This window comes from Coturnix japonica, chromosome 1 (assembly GCF_001577835.2).
Source record: "Coturnix japonica isolate 7356 chromosome 1, Coturnix japonica 2.1, whole genome shotgun sequence".
NCBI lineage: Eukaryota > Metazoa > Chordata > Aves > Galliformes > Phasianidae > Coturnix > Coturnix japonica.
Window position 1 is genome coordinate 67326131 of NC_029516.1, and position 25460 is coordinate 67351590.

Sequence of the window (25460 nt, forward strand, 5' to 3'; positions counted from 1 at the left end):
ATGATCAGCATTTGTAAATAAAAGACTTTATTTGACATCACAAGGAGACTGAGCCATGCTATACCTGCCAGCCCTGAGAGCCAGAACTCACAGCTAGCCTGCTTTTTGCTCAAAGAGCTGCAGGAAACCAGAGACACTCAGCATAGGTCTCTCAATAAATTCTCACTCGTTTCAGGTGATCAGTAACCCTGAGGCTGTTTTTAGATGTTTGGTTCTAACTTCTCTGGCATTCAAACACAAAAAAGATCTCTAAAAAAGTCTCTAGTCAGCATTATGATGTTCAACATCAAATTCGGCTCCCTGCAAATTACACAGGTAACTTAGATAACTTGTAATTGGAGCTGTAACAAGATGGATGTGTCCATTACCTTTTTGCCTTTTCCCATGGTTATACTGCTGTTATACATGAGCATCACTGGTCAGCTAGCACATCTTACCCCTATAGTAACACTGCTGGGATAGGAAAGCATTCCTTCAAAAATGGAGAGTGGAAACCACAGAGCTCTGGTTCATCTCTCCTAAAATCAGAGCTGAAGGCAGTGGTAAGTGTGGAAAACACATCTCCTTATTTATGCTCCATTGCTTTTGCCTTATTTACCATCATTTAGGTGACCGACCTGGCTCATTTCCTACTAGACAGACACGAAGAAACAGGTCTGAGGACACATAAAACTTCAGTCCCTCTGGAAAGATTAGAACTATCTAAGTACGGGATTGTCAGACACACCCCAAACAACAGAGGCTCGTACTCCCATTCCACTATAATTTCCTCCTGCTGTCCAGAGCTGCAAGTCCAAAAGCTGAGCTGCTCGAGCTCCCCACCCCTCACGAGCCCCACTGCGGACTGTCACACTGTCACACTAGTGGTGGGCGGGCAGAGGGCAGCGCTAAACTCAGGCGCCGCTACTCCAGCTCCTCACAGACGAGTGTTTGTGCTCATGCGCCAGCTTTTTGCTGCCTTTGCTCCTGCGCGTTCGCCGTGTGGGGCGGGGAGTTGTGGCTGAGGCAAGATGGCGGTGGTAGCTCGGTGCTCTAGGTCTTCTCGCGGCCTTTTGCTGCCAAGGGCAGGTGAGTGTGACCGTCGGCTGAAAATGGCGCTCGCCGCTGTGTTGCCCTTCCACTCTGCCTTATACAGCTCAGGCTGCCACAGGGTTGGGGATGTCTGTCAGTTCCGCGGTGTTTTGTGGGTGTGCTGCCCTTTGCTGTGCCTGTCCCAGACTGTCGACCGCCTTGTTCTTACTACGGCGTTCCCCGAGGAGGAATGTGGGAGCAAGCCAGCTTGGACATAGCGGGCGTTCGTGACAGGGAGGCTGGATTTCTGCTTCCTTTCGTCATGACACTATGCTTTAAAGCCCATAGGTCTGTAGGGGATCCCTTAGGGCACTAGTTGTCGGTGTAGCTGTACAATAGATTTATTTTTTACTGGAACTGACAGCAAACAGAACGCTTGGATGTGGGTCTTTGGTGCCAAAATAGAACGAATTGCAATTACGTGCATTTCCTATGTATGCCTCTGTTGTGAAGAGTGTGAGAAAGCAAATAGAATTAGTTGGGTGATAGAAATTTAAGAGCTTAACACACTTCTAGTTGCAGCAGTGTGTCTTTACAGGAGAAATCTGGTTGTGGTTCAGTATCACTATTTTAACTCATATCAGTGTTTATAAGTTGCTTGAGATAAGGATGGTAAAAATAGGAACTCTAATGACAGATGTATTCTGGTTAGTGATGAAGGTGATGTATTCTGGTTAGTGATGAAGGTGAAATCCTACAATTCTGGGGAGGGGTCCCTTGGCGAGTCTGAGTTATGCATGAATGTAGGTCAAAAAACCTTTAAGCAGTGCTGTTTAGTCTGGAAACATTAATATGCATTTTGGAAGGTGTATGAGGCTCTTAAGTTGTGTTGTCCTGCATTTTCATTGGGCTGCACACCATACACCATGGTCCATTAGTGGTTGTAAATCTAGCATGTAAGTCTAGTCTAGCTTGCTGTGTTTGAGTCTCATAGATATCCTTAAAAGTCAACCTTTTATTTTCATTTTTTTTTTTAAGTGTTTCAATAATTGAGTACGTGACCATAGGTGGGGATAAACTGTTAAAATTTTTATGTAATTATAGAACAGGAGAAGGTGTACACCACTGAAGAACTTTCAGTGTAAGACAGGTATCAGGTGTGGTATGTACAAAAGTAGGAGAAAACATGATAAGAACTGGATCTTTTTTGATGAAAATAATTTTTGCAAAAATAACAGCAAAGAAACCATAAAGTAGTTGGAAGATGCTTGTAGAAATTTTTCAGATTGGCTTTCTTGTTCTTAAATGGGTTAGAGTAACAAAGATAGTATTTGTTGATTTTTGTGAGGATATATTTTTTTTTTAATCTAAGTTGGAAAATAGATGTTGTAAGAGTGGCTAATATAAAGATGTTGACCAAGATGGTGATAAATAGTCAAAGGTTATTAGTAAAGAAAACTCACCAATGTTGATGCCTTGACCAGGTAGCTGAAGCAGTCTCCACTGGGGAGCAATCTCCAAGAGATGCTGTCTCAGTGGGGGGTCAGCCCTTAAATGAGGTCATAGAGGAGGTGGAGTCGAGCTCCACCCCTTCCAGGAGCACAGCTAAATTACTCTCACCTGTGCTCCCACAGGTGACCCAACACTTGCCTCAGCTGATTAATCAGAGGTTCAGGCTGTGATTTCCCATACAGATGTCTATGTGGACAAAGTAATTAATGTTATGTTGGGAAGATTAAATTTGTTTATCTGGAAAATGCCTTATGGGTGTGATCTTTTAGAGTTTGGAAGATCACTTTTACTGGTTTTCTATTTATTTTTCAATGATAGCTGCTGTAGTCTGGGCTTGTGAAGGGTGGGATGTCTGTAGTGTGTTTATGTACTGTACATTTCATCTGCTGCTTTATTTTTATGATCATGGACATGTAGTAGCATTAAACTTTTCTAATTAAAAAAAAAATCTCTTACAAGTGGAGTTTTTTCTTTTTTGCTAAATTGATTGGAATGGACATGTTTCTCTTCAGACTTCCTCTTGGAGCTTGTCAATTTACATCAGTATCCTAATGATTTCTGTTTTTTTGTGGCTTTTGACTTTCAATAGCTTGTTGGAAAAAAAACCCAAAAACACACAACAAAACAAAACAACAAACAAAAGCAGCTTTGAGTCAATGCTCTGGAACAGGCTGCCCAGGGAGGTGGTGGAGTCTCCTTCTCTGGAGATATTCAAGACCCGCCTGGACGCCTACCTGTGTGATGTGGTGTAGGGAGCCTGCTTTGGCAGGGGGGTTGGAATCGATGATCGATAGAGGTCCCTTCCAACCCCTACAATTCTGTGATTCTTGGTATGATGAATCTTGCTCATTGCATCTGTTCATTTCTCTGTACTCCAGAGCTGTGATATGGGAGGACTATTCTCTCCTCTAACATGAACTTGCTGCATTTAGACAGAAGTAAAAAGTCTGGTTAACCACATCTAGAATGATTATTATGTCTTGTAATTTCCAGATCTAGGAGCATACTCAGGTGAGGCCTACCTGTATGTAGCATGTAGTTTTTATGCTTAACCTCTGTGTCTCACCTCATTCATCAAGTAGTTAGGATAGCCAGTTAAGTTTTAATTTCTGTTTAGGAATCCGTAGCTTTAGACTGCTCCTTTTTGCTCTTCACTTCTCTGTTTTAGTTTGGTCTTTTTTTAAATCTGCATCTCCCTCAAGCTTCTCTGACCTATTCAGATGTTTCTGAAATATCCTGACATGGGATATCAGGCTAGCAGAGGCTAAATAAAATAGGTCTGTAATGAGGTAGGGGGGGAGAGAACACATACAAAACCAAACAACTTTGGGTTGACACTGATAACTTTCTGCTTGTCTTACATGCTCTCCCATTTTGTGTTGTAGGCTCTGGCATTTCTGCATTATCCGCGGTGCCATCTGTGTTGCAGCAGCAGCACCACCAAGTTCATCACGCAGTGATCCCTCATGGGAGAAGTGGACGATCCTCTGTTAGTGGCATTGTGGCCACTGTCTTTGGAGCTACAGGTTTCCTGGGGCGTTATGTTGTCAATCGTTTAGGTAATGTTCTTCAGGAATACCAATTCATAGTTTAAGCACTTAGACAAATGCCAGTTTTTCTTCATGTTACAGAGCAATCTAGAATTATGTAGCACTTTGGGTCTTAAAAAGCAGCAGTGCTGAAATGTGATTGTTTCATGCTATTTGGTCTGGTGAAGTGCCAAGGTGTGGCAATTAGTGAAAACTTTTTTAACCTAGGAAATTCAGAAACATGAAGGCTGTTGTAGTCATTGAGGTCAATCAGTCTCCTTCTGTCAGTGGTTTGCAGGCTGGTTCAGCCCAGTTCTGTGACTAGTGGGCCGGGGGGTCCTACACCTTGGGAGAGAGGGGAGAGGGTAGAAAGGTGGGCCTGAGAAACAAAACTGATTTACTAAATAAGATATTGGGACATAAGATAACACGCTATAATGTGATATAATACAATGTAATTAGATTTAAAACTAATAAATAAAATGAGAGTGTCTGAAAAGAAAAGGCCTTACTCTAATGCTGAAGCGAGATGTCTAGCTGGGTTGAGCAGAAGAGAAAGGAGGAAGTCAAGTAAACTACAAAAGGTTTTTTGTTCTACCCTCTGAGTGGAAATGGTAACAGAACAGCAAACAGTCCTCTGGGAGATGTAGTTCTTCTCTTCTGGGACAGGTACCTGGAACTGGAGCATTAACTCTTTAACTCCCAGTGCACTACATGGTGATATGATGTGGAATACCCATAACCCAAAATCATAAAACAATGACACCTTCACATACTGTTTTTGCAGTTTGTGAAATGCAGCTCTGAGAAGACGTATAATCTGTATGTGATTCTTTTGGTTTTGGCACTATTAGGAAATTATAGTTAAAATCTGCAGCAATTTGTTTGGAATTCTTTAGAATTATCTTTTTTGAATTTGAGTTTTGGGCAGTAACTCTTCTGTTTTTTGTCTTCTCCTTCTACAACTTTTAAAAATGCAGATATCCTTCAATGTGGCACGTTTCTATGTGTCATAGTATATTTATAGCATACACTGGCTTTTTGTTGTTTTACAAGCTTATTAGGTTATTTATTAATTCAAGTACCTACTAGCTTAAGAATTGAAATAATGTTTTAAATTCCAAAAATTGCTTCTTCGCTACCTTTGGCTTTGCAGGTAGCTGCTCAAGATGATTGTGTTGTGCTTCAGTGCCAGGGGAAAAAAATACTGTACATTCCTAATTTTATCTATGTAGGCATGTAGTAGGCTTAGATAAATGATTTTTTTTTCTTTTTTAATGCTTAGGTCGCATCGGATCTCAAGTAATCATACCTTATCGCTGTGATCAGTATGACCTCATGTATCTGCGACAGATGGGTGACCTGGGGCAACTTCTCTTCTTAGTAAGTCTTCTGCTTTGGCTTCAGATCAAATATAATGACATTGATCTACAAAGTGGTATGTTAATCATTCTCAAACTCCGAACTCCAGCAATTGTTTAGCCTCAAAATGGAAATGGTGTGAAAGTTTTATTCGTTTATGCCTATTTACACACCAGCTCATCTCTTTTTCCATCTGATTTTCTGATTACAGGAGTGGGACTGTAAGGACAAAGATTCTACCCGAAGAGCCTTGGAGCACAGCAATGTGGTCATTAATCTTGTTGGAAAGGAATGGGAAACAAAGTAATAACCTTTTCTTCAATTTTTTTTTTTCCTTATGTGCATAGATTTGCTACAGGCCTTGATTTTATTCCAACTTTTTTATGTCATGTGCTGTATGTAGAAAAGCTGACATTATTTTTGCCATCTATGAGAAGGTGTAACTGAAGTTTTGTATATACAAGTTCATGCAATTTAAATGTTTAGCTAGAATCTGCTCCTGAGAATTAATTTTTTTCTGCAATTTTCTAGTATATCACTTTTGTTCCATTAATTGATAAATTTACTGCTTTTGTGATGTTCCAGAAGTGCCTTTCTATATCTGAGAGATGTTTGTAGTTTTCGGTGGGCTCCTTTATCTTCTTACAGAAGTGGGCTTTTATCCTGTCACTTTGGGGTGGTGGTCCATTGTAGTCTACTATAGTAGGCTGTGATCAAGATTTTCCTGTTCTCTAGGAAATGTTTATTTTATGGAAAACCTTGTTAGTGCAGTACTGTCAAATACAAAAACAAATTAACTGTGTTATTTGACTTTGTATGTAGTTTTGCTACCATGGCAGACAATTAAATGTTGATCTCAATTTCATGGTTGTTTATAGGCCTGAAGTCCCCATTGCACTTGTTTTCTCGTGAACAGTCATTTGATCATCATGTCAAGTTTTAACAGTTATTAAAATGGTATATTTCTCAGCAAGCATTTTTTTCAGCTCTTTCTTATCTAGTCATGTATCATACGTAACTTCTGGAAGAGCCTTTGATACTACATTCAGACTTGTAAAGTGTCGTCTTTTTCTGATAATCTCTTATCTCCTTATCCCACTTTCAGAGTCTAACAGTTTAGTTAAGGAAAATCCATCCAGTCTAACTTAACTGAGGCTTTGTATATCTGACAGTTTTTGGGCTGCATCAAAACAAGAGTGGACAGCAGGTTTAGGGAAGTGATGCTGCTTCTCTATGCTGATGTCACCTGGAGTACTGTGTTCAGGTGTGTAGTCCTCAGTACAGGAGAGATAGAAACAATGCAGCAGAAGAGGGCCAGGAAAATGATTCGAGGGATGGAACACCTCACCTTTGAGGATGGTTTGAGGGAGCTGGGTCTCTTCAACTTGGAGAAGAGAAGGCTCTGGGGAGACTGTATGGCAGCCTTCTGGTATTTAAAGGGAGTCTATAAGAAGGGGAGAAGAGGACAGACTCTTCAGCAGTGTCTGTTGATGATGGAAGGAGGGAAAATAGTTTCAGGCTAGAAGGGGGAAATTTAGACTGGATGTAAGGAATTTTTTTTTATTATTTTTTAGTGATGAGAGTAGTGAAGCACTGGAACAGGTTGCCCAGGGAGGTGATGAATGCTCCATCCCTGGACAGATTCAAGGTCAGACAGCCAGGCTCAGAGCAAGATGATCTAGCTGTAGGATATCCCTGTTCATTGTAGGGTTGTTGGGCTAGATGACCTTCATAGGTCCCTTTCAACACAAACAATTCTGTAATTCTGTGTTTTTAATTCCTTTTATATCTTCTTCTGACTTTGTGGTATAGGTAAAAAAAAACAACTTACAAAACTTTCAATACTATTATGTAGTGTTAATCAGTTGTGAACATAAAAGTTTATATTGCTGTTAGAACAGAAGTAATGTCTTCATTTCTTCATTTGGCAGTGAAGGGAGAAGTCTGTAACAGTGACTGAAGAGCAGTATAAGCTTCCTTTGTTTTATATTTGCAGTTCCTCCTTCAGTATTTGTAAACTCATGTTAAAGTGTGATTTATGTAAGGAAAGGTTTTTGTTGGTGGTGGTGGTGGTGGTGTGTTTTTTTTTTTTAGTGAAAGTAATTGAGGCACCAACAGAAAATTTAATTCTAGTAAAAACAAATAGTAAAACAAATCTTGTTGCTCTGTTCAGTTTCTGCAGCATCAAAGGTAGAGGATTCTTAGTACACCTTCTAGACTTCTAGGTTTTCCAAAATTTGCTACTATACTGCTTAGAAGTCCTTATATATATATATATATATATATATATTTACCATATTGATAGCAGTGGTGATGCTGGAACCCTATTATAAAATTTTGTGGCCTGTTAAACATGAGGTCAGATCTTAATCATCATCATAATCATCCCAAAGTCTGTGGGAAACATAAGCAGGGGGGGAAAAAAAAGTATGATTAGAAGTGGAGGTCAGAAAAGGAAGAAAGAAATAAAGCCTGCCGTTAGAGGTGTTCCTCCTTGTTTAGTATTAGTATGCAGTCTGGTCTGTGTATGCTATGTTGTTTCAAAGCTCCATAGTTATGGGAGAGAAGTAGTTTATTCTGGCATGTTTCTATAGTCTCGAGAGATGGGCCTAAAAACAAAACAGCGGCAATGATCTGAGGAGAAACAAACTAATTTACTAAATAAGGTATCAGAATGCAAAATAACACACTACTACAATATAATACAATGTAATTGGAATTGGAGCTACTAAAACAAATAAAATGAGAGTGAGTATCTGAAAACTGAAGGCCATATTCTAATACTGAGAGAGACGTCTAGTCAGGCTGAGCAGAAGAGAAAAGAGGGACAGTACCTGATATGTGAACAGTTTTATCTTTCCCTCTGAACAGAAAATGGAAACAGAAATAATACAAAGTCCTCTGGGGTATGTAGTTCTTTTCCATATCTGTAACTGGAGCATTAACTCTTTAACTCCCAGTATACTACATGATGTTATGATGTGGCATACTATTAACAAAAACAAAACCATGACAAGTTAGGAAGGCCTTATGGTGATCTGGATCTCTGAGCTGTGGCAAGTTTTATGAGCCAGGTCCTGCACTTTTCTCACAACAGCCCCATGTAATACTGCAGGCTTGGGGCTGTGTGGCTGGGAACCTGCATGGTGGAGAAGGATCTGGGGGTGTTAGTTGATAGCCACCTGAACATGAGTCAGCAGTACGTCTGGGTGGCTACAAAGGCCAGTAGCATCTTGGCTTGTACCCAAAATGACATGGCAGGACCAGGGCAGTTATATTCTCTTTGTACATGGCAATGGTGAGGCCACTGTATTTGTTTTGCACCACTCACCACGATAAAGACATAGAGGCCTTCAGGAATGTCCAAAGAAGGGAACAAAGCTGGCGAAGTATCTGGAACACAAGCTGTTTCTTCTCAGAGAGAGTGGTGAGGTGTTGGAAGAAGTTGCCCAGGATGAGTCTCTGTCTGTGGAGCTGTTGAAGAAGCATGTAAACATGACAGTGAGTGGAATAGTTTAGTGAGCACGGTGGTGATAGGTTAGTGGTTGGACTGGATGATCTTAGTGGTCTTTCCCATCCTTAATAATTCTGTGATTCCATAATTAATTCTGATTTAATCTTGCCAGATGAAAAGTCAGGTACTACTGCTGTAGTTGGGGCTCGCTGCTGTTTCCTTGTCTTATGTGCGTATTTTATGAAGAATTCCTCACAAAAAGACTTTCTAACAAAGTGCATAAAGATAGATTATTTTTTTTTTAAAGTATATTCAGGTAATATGTGATGATTGTTACTGGTTAGTAGGCAATTGGTTGTACTATCAGTTGCTCTTAAATTAAAATTTGTTTTTGCTTTGTTTTAGAAACTTCAGTTTTGAAGATGAATTTGTAAATATTCCTAGAAGTATTGCCCGGATAACTAGAGAGGCTGGTGTGGAAACACTCATTCATATCTCTCACCTAAATGCTAGCATGAAGAGTCCTTCCAAATACCTCAGGAGTAAAGTAAGTCTAGAATCTTTTAAAATGTATTTTCATGTCCTACTTCTATTTCTTTTTTCTTTCCAACTAAGTCTTTTTGAAAGAAATCTGCATGTGGATTTACTCTGTCAGATTGGATATTAGAAAAAAGTTACTATCAGAAAGAGAAGTAACATATTGGAGCAGGCTGCTGAGGGAAGTGATGGAGTCCCTGGAGGTTTTCAAGAAAAAGGTGGTAGATGTGGAGTTTAGGGACATGGTTTGGTGGACATGGTGGTGATAGGTCAATGTTTAGTGGTCTCTTCCAACCTTTATGATTCTATGGCGTATTTTCTCCAGCTGAAGAATTTTTGTGTTACTGTGCTTGTTGGGGCTAGAAATTATCTTAAGTACTCAACGTGCTTTGAAGGAAAATAGTTTTCAGAAATTGAACATCTATTTCTTTCTTCTGTACCTGAGTATTTTTACATCTACAATTACGCTGTTAAGAAATAGTTTTCTGATAGAGTCTGATATCAAGTTTAACATCTGAGGCTGAAATGACTTAACAAATTGCATTAACAAATGCAGATAAGTAGATGATATCAAAATTAATCCAACAAAAAGAGTTACAGGCCCTTGTAGTGAAATTGTTACCTGTTCTTGCACAAAAATGTTAAAGTCTGTTTTTGACCTCCTATATTTTTTTTCCTTGCTAGGGTATACAGTTTTCTACTATTACGTTTGTCTTTTTTATATAGCTGTTGTCCTGTCTCGGTTTCAGCTATTTTTGTTTTGTTTTGTCCTGCCTGTGAGACTCTGTTGCCTATTGTAATAGAATTTTTGTTCTAAAACTCAGGTTAAATTTTTGTAGCTCTCTGCATAATGGCTCTGTAGGATATTTAGTCCTTACTATATTTACCAGCCCCATGCAGAAATTAGATAGCTGCCACTAATTTCCCCCCGCCCCCCCCCACTCTATTTCAGCAGTGCTTTAGTGTTCTAAAAATATAATAGGGGCCAATTAAACCTGTTTTTTTTTTGTTGTTTGTTTTGTTTTTTCTGAACTCTCCTCTAACACAAACTAGAGAGCTGCTTCCTTTTTGAACTTTGATGCTTTTGATGGGCATCCATTCACTAATGATATTGCATTGTAACTCAAATAGAATAAATTATCTATGTGTTTATGGGCCTTTGGGAACAGTGTGAGGCTTGTTTTAGCAAAGCATCTCAAAGACCAAGTAAGTTTGATAACAATTGTTTTGTGCTACTACTGGTGCTATGTCCTTGAGTGTTATAGTCAAGATGCAGTAGATTCTGAAAAGATATATATTTTTTTAATATATTCAGAATGGATCTAATTTATATGGACACTTTAATTGAATGACAGGCTGTTGGAGAGAAAGCAGTAAGGGAAGAATTTCCAGACGCTGTAATTATGAAGCCCTCTGAGATGTTCGGGAGAGAGGACCGATTTCTCAATCATTATGCGAGTATGTATTCTTGAGATAATAAATCTGTGTCTTGTTTGTATACCTGTATGTAGAGAACAGAGGGGAAAAATCAGCCTTCTCTTAAAAAGTGGAGGTATATTTTTATCATAAATGTACTGTGTATCATTAAGATGTGTAACAGAGAAATAATAAAAATTTATCTTGTGATGAGATGGTACATCCTAAATTCTTTCAAAGTCAAAATGAAACTTTGCTGATTGGTGTTATTTACTACTACTTTTAATTTAGATTGTCTTGAACTAAGATCTGGTCATCCTAGCTGACATTAACTTTTCAGTTTGGTAATGCTGGAATGTAGGGAAGCAAAAGTACTGACTCATATCACCAATAAAGTTGCTAGACTGTACAGAGTAGAGGCTACTTCTCTTGCAAAGTTGAGGTACCTGTTAACCACTCTAGAGGGACAATAAACATAGCCTTCCAATGATTGATAAGAAAATTGAATGTGGGTGGTGATTCTTTCCAATTCTTTTTTAGTGAAATTTGTATTGATTATTTGCCTACTGAAAGCATTTACAGATTTCTTAAGTTGTTTTTTTCTCCATTAGACATGCGCTGGTTTGGTGGTGTGCCTCTTATTTCTTTTGGCAAAAAAACAGTGAAGCAACCAGTATATGTAAGTTTTCCTAAAACCAAGACAATTTCATATCCTGTTTTTATGGTGTTTTTTTTCTCCCCCTTTCTCTCTCATAAATTTTCTCTTTCTCCCCATAAATCACTTCTTGAAGAGGAGACTGTGGATCTACTCATGCATTCATGTTTTTTGTTGGTAATTATCTCTTTCTCACAGGTGGTTGATGTAGCAAAGGCAATTGTTAAGGCAATTAAGGATCCTGATGCTAAAGGAAAAACATATGCCTTGGCTGGGTAGGTTAATTTTCTGATTCTAATTTACTGTACTACTTTATATAAATGTGTATATATATATATATATATATATATAATTTATGTATATATATACATATATATTTTAACATGCTGCACAGTACAGGTAATTCTCTATCACACACAGCTACAATGAATTCCACCTTCTTTTTGGGAGGAAAGATTAGTCAAGCTTTTCTTGAGAGTACTCTGAAAATCGTACTTTTGGTCTTATTGTATTTGATGTTAAGTATATGCACACAGAAATGGGCAGTCTTAGTAAGTCATACCAAACAAAATAGCTTTTGTAAATATGCTGCTAAAACTGTGTAAAAATCACCTTGAATAATCACTACTGAATCCCTTGGTACAGGGATTCGTACAGGGATTATATACCTGCATATGGTTTTTAACTATCAGGATGAAAGTAAAACTGGCTTCTTATGTTATCTTTGTATATGTGTGAGAATATTGATTTGTGGGGGCAAAAAACTTGGTTTCTGATGGTACTCATATAGTGTAACTTCATAAATGCCAAGGTGAAATCTCAACCAGAAAGTAATGGGAACTTCCAGTGGCATACGGCTCTCTTAAACTACTACACATGTGCAGGAGATTGTCTGCTGCTTTACTTCCATTTTCATGCATTCTTTTGGGAAATTTATCTTGCCCTTGAAAAGAGCAGCATGTTCTTAGTCACACAAACTTAAGTCAGTCAATTTCCTTGCAATCATCTGCTACCAGAGATACAAGATTTCTTGTTAATAAATCTTTATGAGTTTTATTGTTTACTTCCTGGTTTCTTAGCATTCTTCTATTACAAAGTGTTAAGTAAAATTCTGCAGATTCAGTCTTGTCCCAGTGCTTAGTGGTTGGTATTTAGAATTTGAGTCAGTCATTACATGAAGGAGGAAGGCATATTAAGGGTGTGCTTTAGAGGCAGATAAAATATATGTGCCTCCCTCCTGGTGGTTAGTAAAGACTGTGAGGCTACTTGCCAGTTACTATCACAGGCAAAACAGACTTAACTTGGGGAAAACTAATTTATTGCCAATTAAGATAAATTGCAGTAGTGTGAAGTAAATACAAAAAAAGCCAAACAAACAAAAATAACTGTAGTACCTTTCTTCTTCCATCTTTTCTTCAAGGCTTAGTTTCACTTTCAAATCATATATCCTGTGTGGTATGAGGAAGTAGGAATGGCAGATCAAGTAAATCCATAACAATTCCTTTCTTCCATTCCTTCCTTGCGTTTCTTTTCCTTTTTCATCACTGTGGTCTTCTCCACAGAGTACAGAGGTTTCAGTGCCTGGAGCACCTCTTGCCCCTCCTTTGACCTCAGTGTTCCCTCTTCTGTTTATGACGTATTATTTTTCCCCCCTCACTCCTTGTACTGCACTGCATGAATTTTCCTTAAATATGTTTTCCCAGAGTAGCACCAGCTTGACTGATGGCTTCAGCTGTGACTGGATTTGGCTGTACCTGGCATGAGGCAGCCTTTGAACTCTTCCCACAGCAGCCATCTCTGCATCCCCCCTGCTGCCAGTGCCTTGGCAGGGTCATCCAACACAATGATAAAGCAGTCCTGCGGGGTATAACATTACTCTCCCTCTTAAGTTTTTCTGACTTAATTTGCCCATTTCAAACAGGATAGAATACTGAGAGTCAAAATTTCTTCCACTTTTGTGGGGAAAATGACAAGCTTGGCTAATAGTTTAAATTGAAGAAAGCAGGCCCTTAATTAGCTTAGGGTGATGGGGGTGTTTTTCTGATTTTTGTCTGATGTTGCAAATATTTAAAAATACATAACTTAACATAATGCTTGTTGTTTCTTTCAGACCCAATAGGTACCTGCTGTATGACATGGTAGAATACATCTATGCAGTTGCTTTTCGAACATATTTTCCGTATCCGCTTCCACGTCCTCTGTATCAGTAAGTAGAACACTTCAGCCACTAATCAAGAACTTATCAAGCATCATAGAAGCATAAATAACTGTTGCATTGCTGCTAGTGAGCAGCAATGAGCTAGTGGATAAAAAGTTAAGTTGTAATGAACTTAATGTAACTGTTTATTCCAGAGGTATTGAATGCCCTTTGCTTTGGCTTAACCAAGAAATTAGTAGAAGGTCCTAAGTAGAGACAATCAGTAGCAAGCTAAATGAAACTTAGTATCGCAAGGAAGATCTGTGTATGCTACTGACATTTTTTCGAGGTAATGCTGCTTTCAGCTCCTGACTCGATTTTCTAGTTCAGCCCTTTGTTTCCATTTCAGCCAGTAACAAAGGTAAATTTGTAGTGAGTTTGTTGGCCTTGACATTTGAGCAATGTGGTTGTGAGCATACATTTTGTCTACAATGCGATGAAAGTAGAATCATTTAAAAGATAGTAGCAAATAAGGAAGTAGTAAAGGAAAGGTATAGAATTATTTCAGTTCATTCCAGTAGATGAGTTCTGCGGGTTCTATTTGCAAGTACTGAACAACTTCTGTAGCTGTAAGTTTTGTCCCCTTTGGATACTGAAGGGATAAACTGATCTGCAGTTTCTCAGGTGTGAACCTATTGAGAAATAATGAATGAAAAAGGGTCATGAAAGTCTGAGCCTTGGTGTAGTCCTTAAGGTATGGTCAGACATGCTTTTGAAGAGCTATGTGAAATAGTAAACTGTTTCAGAAGATCACCCTCTGCTTGCTTGTGATACGTTTATGCTTGGGTACTCAGTCTACTCCATTTTTGTACAATACTAACTAAAGAGCTAAAAATGCCTCTGGTATTAGATCCTTCTACCATTCTACTAATAATTTCTTAGCAAACAGTTTAAGTTAGAAGAAACACAGCTGAGAATGTGCTCACTCCTTTAATTAATTTGTAGCTTTTAAGAACAACACACTAAGTATGAAATATTTCTGCTAGTTTTTTGTATCTTGGTAATAACTATACTTTTTCAACACTTTCTGATTACAGTTTAATTGCAAGAATCTTTGAGATCAGTCCATTTGAGCCATGGTTAACTCGAGACAAAGTAGACCGAGTAAGTGGAGGACAACCTTCAGTTTCTTCTTGGGGAATGTTTCCTTTTGTGTTCGTAATTTATTTCTAGCTTTGTGTTCAAGGGGTGCTCAAATGTGTACACATGACATAGTATAGTATTTTGGACAGTTCAGTGGCTAAAATTTGATTATGAAAACTTAATTTCAGACTGTTTGAACAGTAAACAACAATTTTAATTATATGGAGCTGTTTTTATGTAACCTTCATAAAATAATGATTGAGTCCTGTAGCACAGCTGCTGCAGCTGCTCTTCTACAATCTCACTCTTAAGTTATTTGTCCAGACCTGTTACTGAGCAGAGGGTTACACTGTCAAAGCAGTCTGGAGATTCCTCTGGTGTAGTTTTAGAATGGCTTGCTGAGAGAGAGACTGACTGGAATTTTTTTATCGAGGTATTTTTAGTATGTGGTCTTTCTGCTATCGTTGGTGGAAAAGAAATATTTAACATTCTTCACTAAATATGTCTAAGAAAGTGGTAACAACTACTGAGAGGGCTTTATAGCAAGAAGTAGTGTGGTAGGGTGGGGAAAGAGTACAATATTCTAAGTGTTAAAAATGATAAGTTACATACTTTGTTGATCCTTTCCTTTGTCTTCCTGATCCAACACATGCTATATATAGGTAACTAGTCAGTTTTTTCTATATATATCTGCATTGAAATCACTTTAACAACTGAGACCAAACTGCACTGTATAAAGCCAAAATTCTTGTTTATTATTTGAACACATAATGTTGAGACTTTGCGTTTGTCATAAAACTCAAAATTCTCAGAGTATATGAGTGGAGGTGGACAAAAAACTTGTCAGTAACCCATTTTAACCTTCTAGTACTCTATTACTAAAATTTTGGGACAGCCATGTATCTGGGAGAACTCAATTTTATACGTAGAGATGCTTTCTGAATAGCTGTAAGGAATTAAGTTCCAGGTTTGCATGAATCTTTATATAAAGTAAACTGCAGTTTCTAACTGTTCGGAAATAATTGTGAAAAGATATGGACAGTATGTATAACAAAGGAATTAAAGTTATTTGTGTTATAGAGCAACCCTTTTTTTCCTACTTCCAAATCGCTGAAAATTCCCCTATGCTAGAGTTGGCATTGTAGTTCTTCTGACCATAGGATGTAAGCTTAATACCTCCTGAAAGCTTCAGTTCTAGCTGCTTCTGTAGTTCATACTTAGGTTTCATAAAACAAACCTTTAGTGATTCACCGCAACTATTTCAGTTGAGTTACAGATGAGTTTCTCTGTGTGCCTGCTATACTGGATAGTTTCCCTGTTTTTCAGCCTTTCTTCTTTAAGTGATATATACAAAATTAGATCTGACTATAAAAGACCTTTTGAGAAACAGAGATGGAAAATAACCCGGTTTTCTAAGGTGTGAGTCATTTATGTTTTGAAAATAAGGTTACAAATATTTGTACTTGTATGGGAACTGCTGAGTCATGGCCTGAACTGCTGATTGAGCACTTGAGGAAAAGACCCAGTCAGCCCTGTGAGCACAAGTGAAGGCAATTCACCTGTGTGACCAGAAGGGGAGTTAGACTTCATTTAAGGGCTGACTGCCACTGGGGAAGGTTCTCCTTCTGGAGATCCCTCCTTGGTGAAGTTTTCCCCTGCAAACCTAGAATCTTCTGATGTGGGTGAGCAATCTTCTTTCCTTCATTTATAGCACCTTTCTATCATGCTGGTCCTTCTGTCATCACACCTCTGTTGTAATGCCTTTCTCATCTGTCAAATTGCTACAGTACTATAGAGAACTTTGTTCTAAAATGTAAATGGAGAATGGTAACCTGTGAGAAGTACATGCTGAACTACTGTCTTTTGTCAAAACAGGATATAAAGGCATATATGCACTGTAGGTATATGTACACATATAGCCTAATTTTGTGGTTATCACTTTGTAATCTTCTGGGTATGTAGACCCAATGAAGAGAGAATGAACAAACTTTCTGTATGTCTCAGCTATTTAATCCTGAATCTAAAATCTGAAGTCAGATTTATTTTCTCTTTGCTAATGGTTCAGAAGATCTATATCTGCTGTCTAGGTACATCGGGTACTTAATACCTCATGTATGTAGGTCACTCTGAAAGTAATGTCTCCTGTTTATATCCATGGAAACAGATACTAACAACACAATAATACTGTTTGATAGAGTAAAGTCTCAGCTACAAAATACTGTTTTTTCAAAGCAGTCACCACCATTGGCAATGTATTGTCGTTAGTGATGATCAAGAGCCTGTAGACTACTTTTGTAAAAGGTCTGCAGCAGTGGAGGTGACCTACTGTCACCACAACTGAAACATACCACCCACTGCTGCACTGTGCCAACATCCACTGTTTGGTCTCCATAAACATTCAGCAAGCATCAGTGAATGTCAGTGTGTGCCATTTTTCCTGCTTGGTGCAGTTAATTGACACACCTTTCCTTCTTACACATTTCCATGTCAGACACTGCTCTGCTGCCATCCATCACATGGCAACAAAATGTAATGTAATATTAGTGGGAAGGTTCAACCTCTACTACCATACCATGGTCTTTCATCAGCAGCCTTGAAACTGCAGTTAAGTCTCAGAAGAGTTGCCATTTGTAGAAGATGTTTTGAGACATACTTAAATATTTTAGTACCAGAGATTTATGCTAGTGTGTGTTCATGAATGTAACCTCAAGTGTAACCACGTAAAACTCTTTTTTTGGTAGGTGAATAATTGCATTGAGTATAATGTTGTCCATTTTGTTAATTCTCTCACTTTTTTTTTTTTTTTTTTTTTTTTTTTTAACCTTTTTTTTTTTTTCTTTTTTTTATTTTAACCTCTTCCCTCTTTTCTTTTTAAAGTTTCACACAACAGACATGATATTGCCTGATCTCCCTGGTTTTGAAGATTTGGGTATTCAACCAGCATCTCTAGAGCAAAAAGCAATTGAAGTTCTTCGCCGTCACCGCAGATACCGCTGGTTGGATGCCGAGCTGGAGGAAGCAAAACCAGCCAAGACATATCCCATGTAACAGTTGCTTGAGTGTTTACTTAACACTTCTTAAACTGTCTCTGTATGACCTAGCTTTTGGAGAACTATGTACATACTAAGTAAAATATTGTAATCATGTGAACTGTCTTTTATCAGCACTGTTGTCTTTTTAATTACAGGAAAGCAAATTTACATTATTATTTGCTTAGTTGGTGAGCATTAAAATATTTTGATGAGTGGGAGTGGGAGAGTAGGCTAATCACATTAGCTGGAAAAAGTTAAGGTTTGTATGGAAACTGGATTTTAAAACCAGATTGAGAACAGGGATGAAATGAGTGCCAAAAAAAACCACACTTGTATTTTCACCTCAAAGCTTTCTACTGTTTGCCTTTGTAGTAGAGAAGGAGCAGGGACAAACTGGGCAAATAATGAAGGTGTGAAAGGTAGAAGCCCTAATGATGGAGTAGAAATCTGAGGTGAAGATTGGAACTGAGTAAATGATGAAAACAGAGTAGGAAAAAGAATAGACAGTGTGAAAAGAGTAAGAGGGTCAAGGACAGGGAAAGCACAGAAGTTTCTTAAATAATGATTTTACTGGAGCGAAGGATCAGAATTTCAGTGTTTGCGTTGCTGTCATACTACTCTGAAACTCTTGGACAAAGTGTTTCTTTAATTTAACAGCTTCCACCTTTTCCTCATCCACAAAAGCCTACTGCTGCTAATGTCGTTTTTTAGGAGGAAATAGGACCTTGAGACAAAAAATTATTTCCTGCCTTATTTGATTTGGCCTTTATGTGTAGGTTATTTTTCTTCTGATAACATAAGTTCATTCACTTTAAAATAAATCTGACAGTTCAGTACAAAAGCTGAACAGTCTGCAAGTGCATATTATTAATAATTTGATCCTTGTATTATACTTGACTACATGCTTTTTTCTTTGTTAGTGCTCATTTAATGTGTGGCTTGTGTATTTTAATTGCACATTGCTGTGAAAGCTTTTGTGTTTTTCAACTGTTTCACAATCACCACATAGAACACAGAAATATGGTACAGCCTGGGCTGTAATGACCATGCTGTGGGTGAGTTCATGCTCTGGAGGGAGATGAGACAAGCAAAGAGTAAAATTAGGAAGCTAAACTTTAGGAAAGCTAAATTCCAGCTCTTCAGGGAGTTAGTCAACAAAACCTCCTGGGAAACTGTCCTCATGGGCAAGGGTGTGGAGCAGAGCTGGCAGATCTTTAAGAAGAAGGCTTTCTTCAGGGTGCAGGAGCTTTCCATCTCCAGTGTAACAAGCCAGGAAAGGAAGACAAGAGACCAGCATGGCTGGACTTGTTAGTCAACTGAAGAACATGAGGAAAACGTACAGGCAGTTGAAAATGGGACAGGTGCCATGGGAAAAGTATAGGGATGCTGCTAGGCTGTTTAGGGCTGGGGTCAAGGAAGCCAAGGCTTCTACAGGTACCTCAATCAGAAAAGTCCAGGAGGGTGTACCTTCCTACCGAGTGAATCAGGTATGGTGGTAGCAACGGACAAGTAGAAGGCTGAGGTACCTAACTTTTTTGCCTTGGTTTTCTCTGATAACAGCTTGCCTCACAGCACTCGTGTTTGGTTTGGTAGGAGGGGATCGAGAAGCAATGTCCCTTCCACTGTAAGTGAAGATCAGGTTTGTATCCACCTGAGGAACCTGAATATCTGCAATTCTATGGATGCCAGTGAAATGCTTTTGTTTCAGGGTGTGTTTGGATATGAGAGACAAGATGTCTCAGGAGCAAATGCAAGTGAACTGTGCACTCAGAGCAGTGCAAAGGGTTATGGGTTTTATTCAACATACTCACGTACACACAGGCATACATTTTAGATAATCCCCTAAGCGGGAAGGAGGAACTCCCTAATCGTATCCATTTTTAAAAGGGGTAAAAAAGATGACCTGGAGAACCACCAACCTGTTAGTCATCTCTGCCAGGGAATATCATGGAACAGATCCTCCTCAAAGAGCTATGTTAATGCTCACGGAAGGCAGGGAGGTGATGTGGGACAGCCCGCATGGCTTCACCATTGGCATATCCTGCTTGTGGCTTTCTATGATTCTGTTGCTGCATCTGTGGATGGGGGAAGAACCACTGATGTCATCAGTTTGGATTTCGGTAAGGCCTTTGACTCAGTACCCCACAGTGTCCTTCTCTCCAAATTGGAAAGATATGGAATTTCATGGGTGGACTGTTCAGTCGATGAAGGACTGGGTGCTGGATTGAGTCCAGAGAGTGGTAGTCAATGGCTTGATGTCTGGATGGAGATCGATGATGAGTATTGTCACCCAGCGGTCAGTGCTGTGGGTTATACTCTTTAATATCTTCATCAGTGACACTGACAGTGGGGTTGAGTGCACCCTCAGCAAGTTTGCTGATGACACCAAGCTGTGGGGTGCAGTTGACACACCAGAGGGACAGGATGCCATCCTGAGGGTCCTAGATACAGTGGGCCCAGGTGAGCCTCATGAGGTTCAACAAACCCAAATGCTGGATCTTGCATGTGGTTGAGGCAATCCCAATTACCAATACAAGCTGGTAGTTGAAAGGATTGAATGCAGCCCTGAAGAAAAAGACCTGGTGAATGAGAAGCTGGACATGAGCCAGCAATGAGGCCTTGTAGACCAGAACGCCAACCATATGCTGGGCTGCATCTAAAGAAGCGTGGCCAGCAAGTCAAGAGTGGTGACCCTGTCCTGAAATACCTTTTAATTTTTAGTGTAATCATTTTTATTTATTTATTTATTTTCCCAGTCAACATGTGACTTTTTGGCTATCACTTGAATCTACAGTAACATTACTTGCCAGGGTGGTGAAGTACTGAAACAGGTTGCTCAAATATGTGATGGATTCCTTGTCCTTGGACAGATTCAAGGTCAGGCTGGGCCATGCTCTGAGCAAGCTGATCTATCTCTAGATGCCCTTGTTCGTAGCAGTGAAGTTGGGCTAGATGTCATTTAAGTGTCCCTTCCAAGTGAAATGATACTATGATTCTACAAATGTGTGTGAGAAGGAGGCGACCGCAGGACAAGCATAAAAGATGTGTTGCTGTTTGTTTTTGCTTTTCATTCCTTGGAATAAGTCATGTCATGCCTAGGTAGCAGGGAGCTTCCATTGATTAAAATGCAAGTTGCATATGAAAATTCTCATGAAGAATAGAGAGGACACAATCTAGGTTATTTTGGTGTTAAATATCATGCAGGTAAGCAACAAACGGTCGATCCCACTCTGAACTTCCATTCTGATCTAGCAGCGTATCCTGTACACCATGGCTGAATATGTGAACATAAGAATTTTGTGTTGGGTCAGACAGTGATCTATTTATTTAGTTATTTTCACTTTAACTAGTAGATATCTAGAATGATATGTTGGATCAGAACAATTAGAGTGATACTTTGAGGACTTTTCCCCACCTTCTAGTATTCTGTACCTTGAAGCCTTCCTTAGTGAGACATGTAGTAGTTCAGTTCTCTACTAATCTGACTAATTACTTGCTAAATCTTAAGATAAATTTGTATCATCAATAGTCTTTTGGATCTGCAAGTTCAAAGGCCTGAAGAATTGTTTCCTCAGTTTTTCTTGTCTCATTTGACTTAGTTGCTGTTAGTGATTTCTCTTACATCCTCATGCTCAAGGAAACACTGTTCCTTTATAACCTCACTTCCTTTATAACCTTTACACTGAGAATCTGCAAGGTTTTTTAAAGTTGTTTTTCTTTATTTTGCACATTTGAAGTTATGCCATTTTGTTGATCTATAGAAACTGCTGTCTCTTGTCCTGTTAGGTACTTTGACTGGTGGTGGATGAGAGAGAGAAACTGAATATATAGTATCCAAAGGCCACTCATTGGGGCTTCACTAGAGTGCTTCAGTGATGTCTTCAGTGACAGTTTCATGTTTAGTTTCACATTTTTATTTATTTNTAGTATCCAAAGGCCACTCATTGGGGCTTCACTAGAGTGCTTCAGTGATGTCTTCAGTGACAGTTTCATGTTTAGTTTCACATTTTTATTTATTTTTTCCTAATAATTCCTAAAATCTGTGGGCTTTGTTTTTTTTTTTTTTCCCAGTATTGAATAATTTGATGGTTTCATGACTATCATCAGGATAAAGTGATCCAAAATAAATAAATAAATAAATCAGTAAACTAAGATTCAATTTCACCTATGATTTTTATCTCTGCTCTTTTATCAAGATTTCTCTTATCCTGTCTTTATTTTCTCATTTTCTGCAATAATTTTTCTGCTAATCTTCAATTTGCGATTTCTGGAGAGCCTTTCTGCATTTAAAATCTAGAGACAAAAGATTGTCACAGTTTTGTAGAGTGTGGCTGCAAGTGGCATGGAAAGAAGGTCTTCTTGTTTCCTCCTTTTTCCACCAGAGGTCAGTGGTTTTCAAGCACGATGTGTGCCCCTACTTGCAGCTCACTGCTGCTCCGGCCTTTCTGCTCTGAACAGAAGGCTGCCTGAAAACAGATTTTCAGGTCAGGCCTCAAACTGTGCATGAATAAATTTAGTCGCAAAATACAATCGCGTGGCACAGCTATCTACAGAAGAAAGGGGACTTGCTTTTGTCCTTTTCCACAGCGTAGTCTGAATATGTCATTTGTAATGGGAAATGCAGTCTTGCTGTAGGGCTTCATTCTTCTAACAAATAGCCTACCTTCATTCCCCTCTAGAGGGCCTGGGGGAAGTGAACACTTGGTAGCACTATTTTATTTGTGGACCAGATGAATAGTGTTTGTGTGGCCCTGCATGTATGTGAATATCTGTACTTAGAAGACTAGAAGGTTAAAGACTATTAAGGGCTGAAGAAGTGGCAAAGGCAATCATACTGGCAGTCATGTTATTTACCTGTATGTGTATATCTATATACACCCTTAGACAGTCTGAGGGGAAGTATATTGTCTTCCCTGGAATTGAGAAAAGGAAACAGTTATAGGCCATTAAAACACTGCATTCCACATTCAGTCCTCAACTAGTCAGAAAGCAAATATTTACACTTTTTAGTGTAGGCGTTGGTCCCTGGAACCAGGGAAATTTCTTCTGATACATTCTTTGTGACACCAGGCGCAGTGTCATTAGGAATGTCAATAAATATAGATCAGGTAAAACTAACACACCCAACTGGTTATAAGGTCTCTGACTACAGAACAATCTTCTTCAGCCTTCATCCAGGAAGCATCCTCTCCTCAGAGGCTGGTCCTTAAATGAACACACTAGATCAGGTTGCCCAGATCCCCATCTGTTATGCAGAAGTGCCAACGCTTCTGTGCAACATTTATTGATCCTGAAGAAAGTACATGGAGGCAAGTTAATATTCATCAGTTTAATAGAGAGGTACTGGGGATCTATCCCTTCCCAGACCTCATTTAAAGGCTGGCATTGGAGACAAGGGTATCTTACTGAAGATCCCTATATACCTGAGGGCTTCTGAAGGTAAGCAGCTTTTTTCCTTTATTTCCATGCCCATAGCTGTTATATTTGAGCAAATTCTCACTTGCTGCAGTCTAGAACCTTGCTTTTCTGCTGTTATTGCTGCACTTTCTATTGTGTTACTATATCTTAACTGTTTAAACGTAAAATGTGAAATCTGAAAGCTTGCATTTGAGGAATAAAAGAATGCCACTTTCTAACACTACTTTGGAGTTACAGAGTTTTTCTTCCCAGATTTCAAATGACACTGTCACTATCTAGCCATGTAGAAAGTCAGCCTCCCTCCTGTTTATAAGATCCCTTGAAGTAGTGGAAGGCCATAATGATTTCAGGCTTAACAGGCTCACATCCCTCAATCATTCTTCACAGGAGAGGTTCTTCAGCCCTTTTCTTTGTGGCTTTCCTCTCAACTGCCTCTATCACCTTTGTGTCTTTCTTGCCTTGGGACTCCATGGAGAGCTTGGGGACTTTTTGGGGAAGATTCTGAATGAAGATAGTTCCCTCTTCCTGTGTGTCTCTACTTTTTGCTTTCTTAGTCATGCTTTCTTAGTCATGACACATTTTTCTATTTTAGCTTTCATATAAATCAGAAGCTATAAATCACAACTGATCCTCTCCTAAGATTTCCTACAGTGCTCTAATATCAATGGGTAAAGGGCTTGAATACCTCCCTGAGGGCAGGCTGAGAGAGCTCGGGTATTTTAGCTTGTAATATAGAAGGCTCTACGAAGTAGGTTCTTTGAAGAGAGCCTTACAGCAGTATCTGAAGGAGACCTACAGGAAAACTGGGAAGGGACTTTTTAGAAGGCCATGTTGTGGCAGGATGAAGGGAACTGGCTTTAAACTGGAAGAGACTGAATGGGGATTTGAGCAAGCTGGTCTAGTCAGAGGTGTCTCTGCCTACAATAGGAGAGTTGGAACTAGATGATCTTAAAGGTCCATTCCAACCCAAACCATTATATGGTTCTAAGGTCTGATGATCTTTTGTGAAAACTAGAAAATGGAAATAAGCCTTTCTTACTGCAGCTAAGGAGTTTCATTCATATTACAGGGATTTTTTTGCTGGGTTTCTGAATTGGAGCAGTGTGGAGGCTTGAGCCGAGTGCCCATTTGAGGAGAATGTATAACAGTACATGCCTACTGGCTTATCCTTTGTGTTGCCAGAGCCTTGAATAGAATTTATTCACCTGGTAGTTGGTGCTACTGCTTTGCAAATACTTTTCAAAGTTTGTAACACACACCATAGATTTCTTGGTCAATATTTATCCTCTATGTTGATAAAACTGATTAAAATGGCATCTAATACTTTCCTTCAAAAGTTTTCAACTTTGTGACTATGTAAGAATGTAAGAAAAGGTTTCTTTATATATTTTTAAATATATGTATGTACTTTAGCTTTTCCTATTGTGGTACAAGAAAGTACGACTTACAAGGAAAAAAGGAGGAAAAATAAATGGCTAATACAAAGCAGTTAGAAACATGGGAAAGTAATTTTTTAGGAAAAAGGTTGTAATGCTATAATATGAGGGAAAGTGCAGCAATAATAGCAGTCCTTGGGTACAGTAAATGAGGACAAGCCAAAATGCAGCAGCTGTGAAGGGAGAAATGTAGGAAGAAAATCTTATCTTAAGAAAGCCTTGGGTAGGCAGAGATCTCCAGCAGAATATCCTTACCTCCTCTGCCAATCCCTAAATGAGGTCTGGGAAGAAGTAGATCCTGGCTCCACCCCTCAGTTGCATTGCTTGCAGCTGAGCTCCTCTGGGTTGGCCCTGCCTTCCTACCAGGTGCTCAATCACTGTTTCAAGCTGTGACTTAGCATTTCCACTACAAAGTTTTATCATGAGATTTGTGTTCTACTGTTCATCTTCCTATTCCATGACTTTTTCCTCTATGTGGAAGGAGAAAAAAGCAACATGAGAGTTGGGGATTTCTGTTTCTCTTGAAAAATTACTTCATAAAATATTAAGTATTTTGGATCAGCTCATTTATAGCTAGGAGTAAGCTAGAATCAGCATTGCTCAATTTTTGCCTATGGAGACCAATCACATCAATTTTGAGCAACTATCAGATTTTGTATGTTGCTTTAAAACCTGTATGGGGAAAAAAAATGCCACAGGACGAAACAATCTTTATGAGTAAAGAACATGATGGTGAACATGTAAGTGCTATGGTTTTGGGCTCCACACTTAAGGCACAGCTCACTAAGTCAATCAACTTGCTGGCAGATTCTCCTTCC

The 25460-nt window shown here is 39.0% G+C and overlaps 1 protein-coding gene across 1 annotated transcript; it reads left to right on the forward strand.

Moving 5' to 3' along the window:
- The first annotated feature begins 938 nt into the window (after positions 1 to 938).
- Positions 939 to 17911, forward strand: NDUFA9 (NADH:ubiquinone oxidoreductase subunit A9). The gene is made up of 11 exons (XM_015871376.1): positions 939 to 1068; positions 3909 to 4082; positions 5338 to 5435; positions 5626 to 5717; positions 9274 to 9415; positions 10761 to 10863; positions 11433 to 11500; positions 11675 to 11751; positions 13587 to 13682; positions 14711 to 14777; positions 17634 to 17911. The coding sequence occupies exons 1-11, from the start codon at positions 1011 to 1013 to the stop codon at positions 17802 to 17804; spliced, it is 1146 nt and encodes a 381-aa protein (XP_015726862.1). The 5' UTR covers positions 939 to 1010; the 3' UTR covers positions 17805 to 17911.
- Positions 17912 to 25460: the final 7549 nt, after the last annotated feature.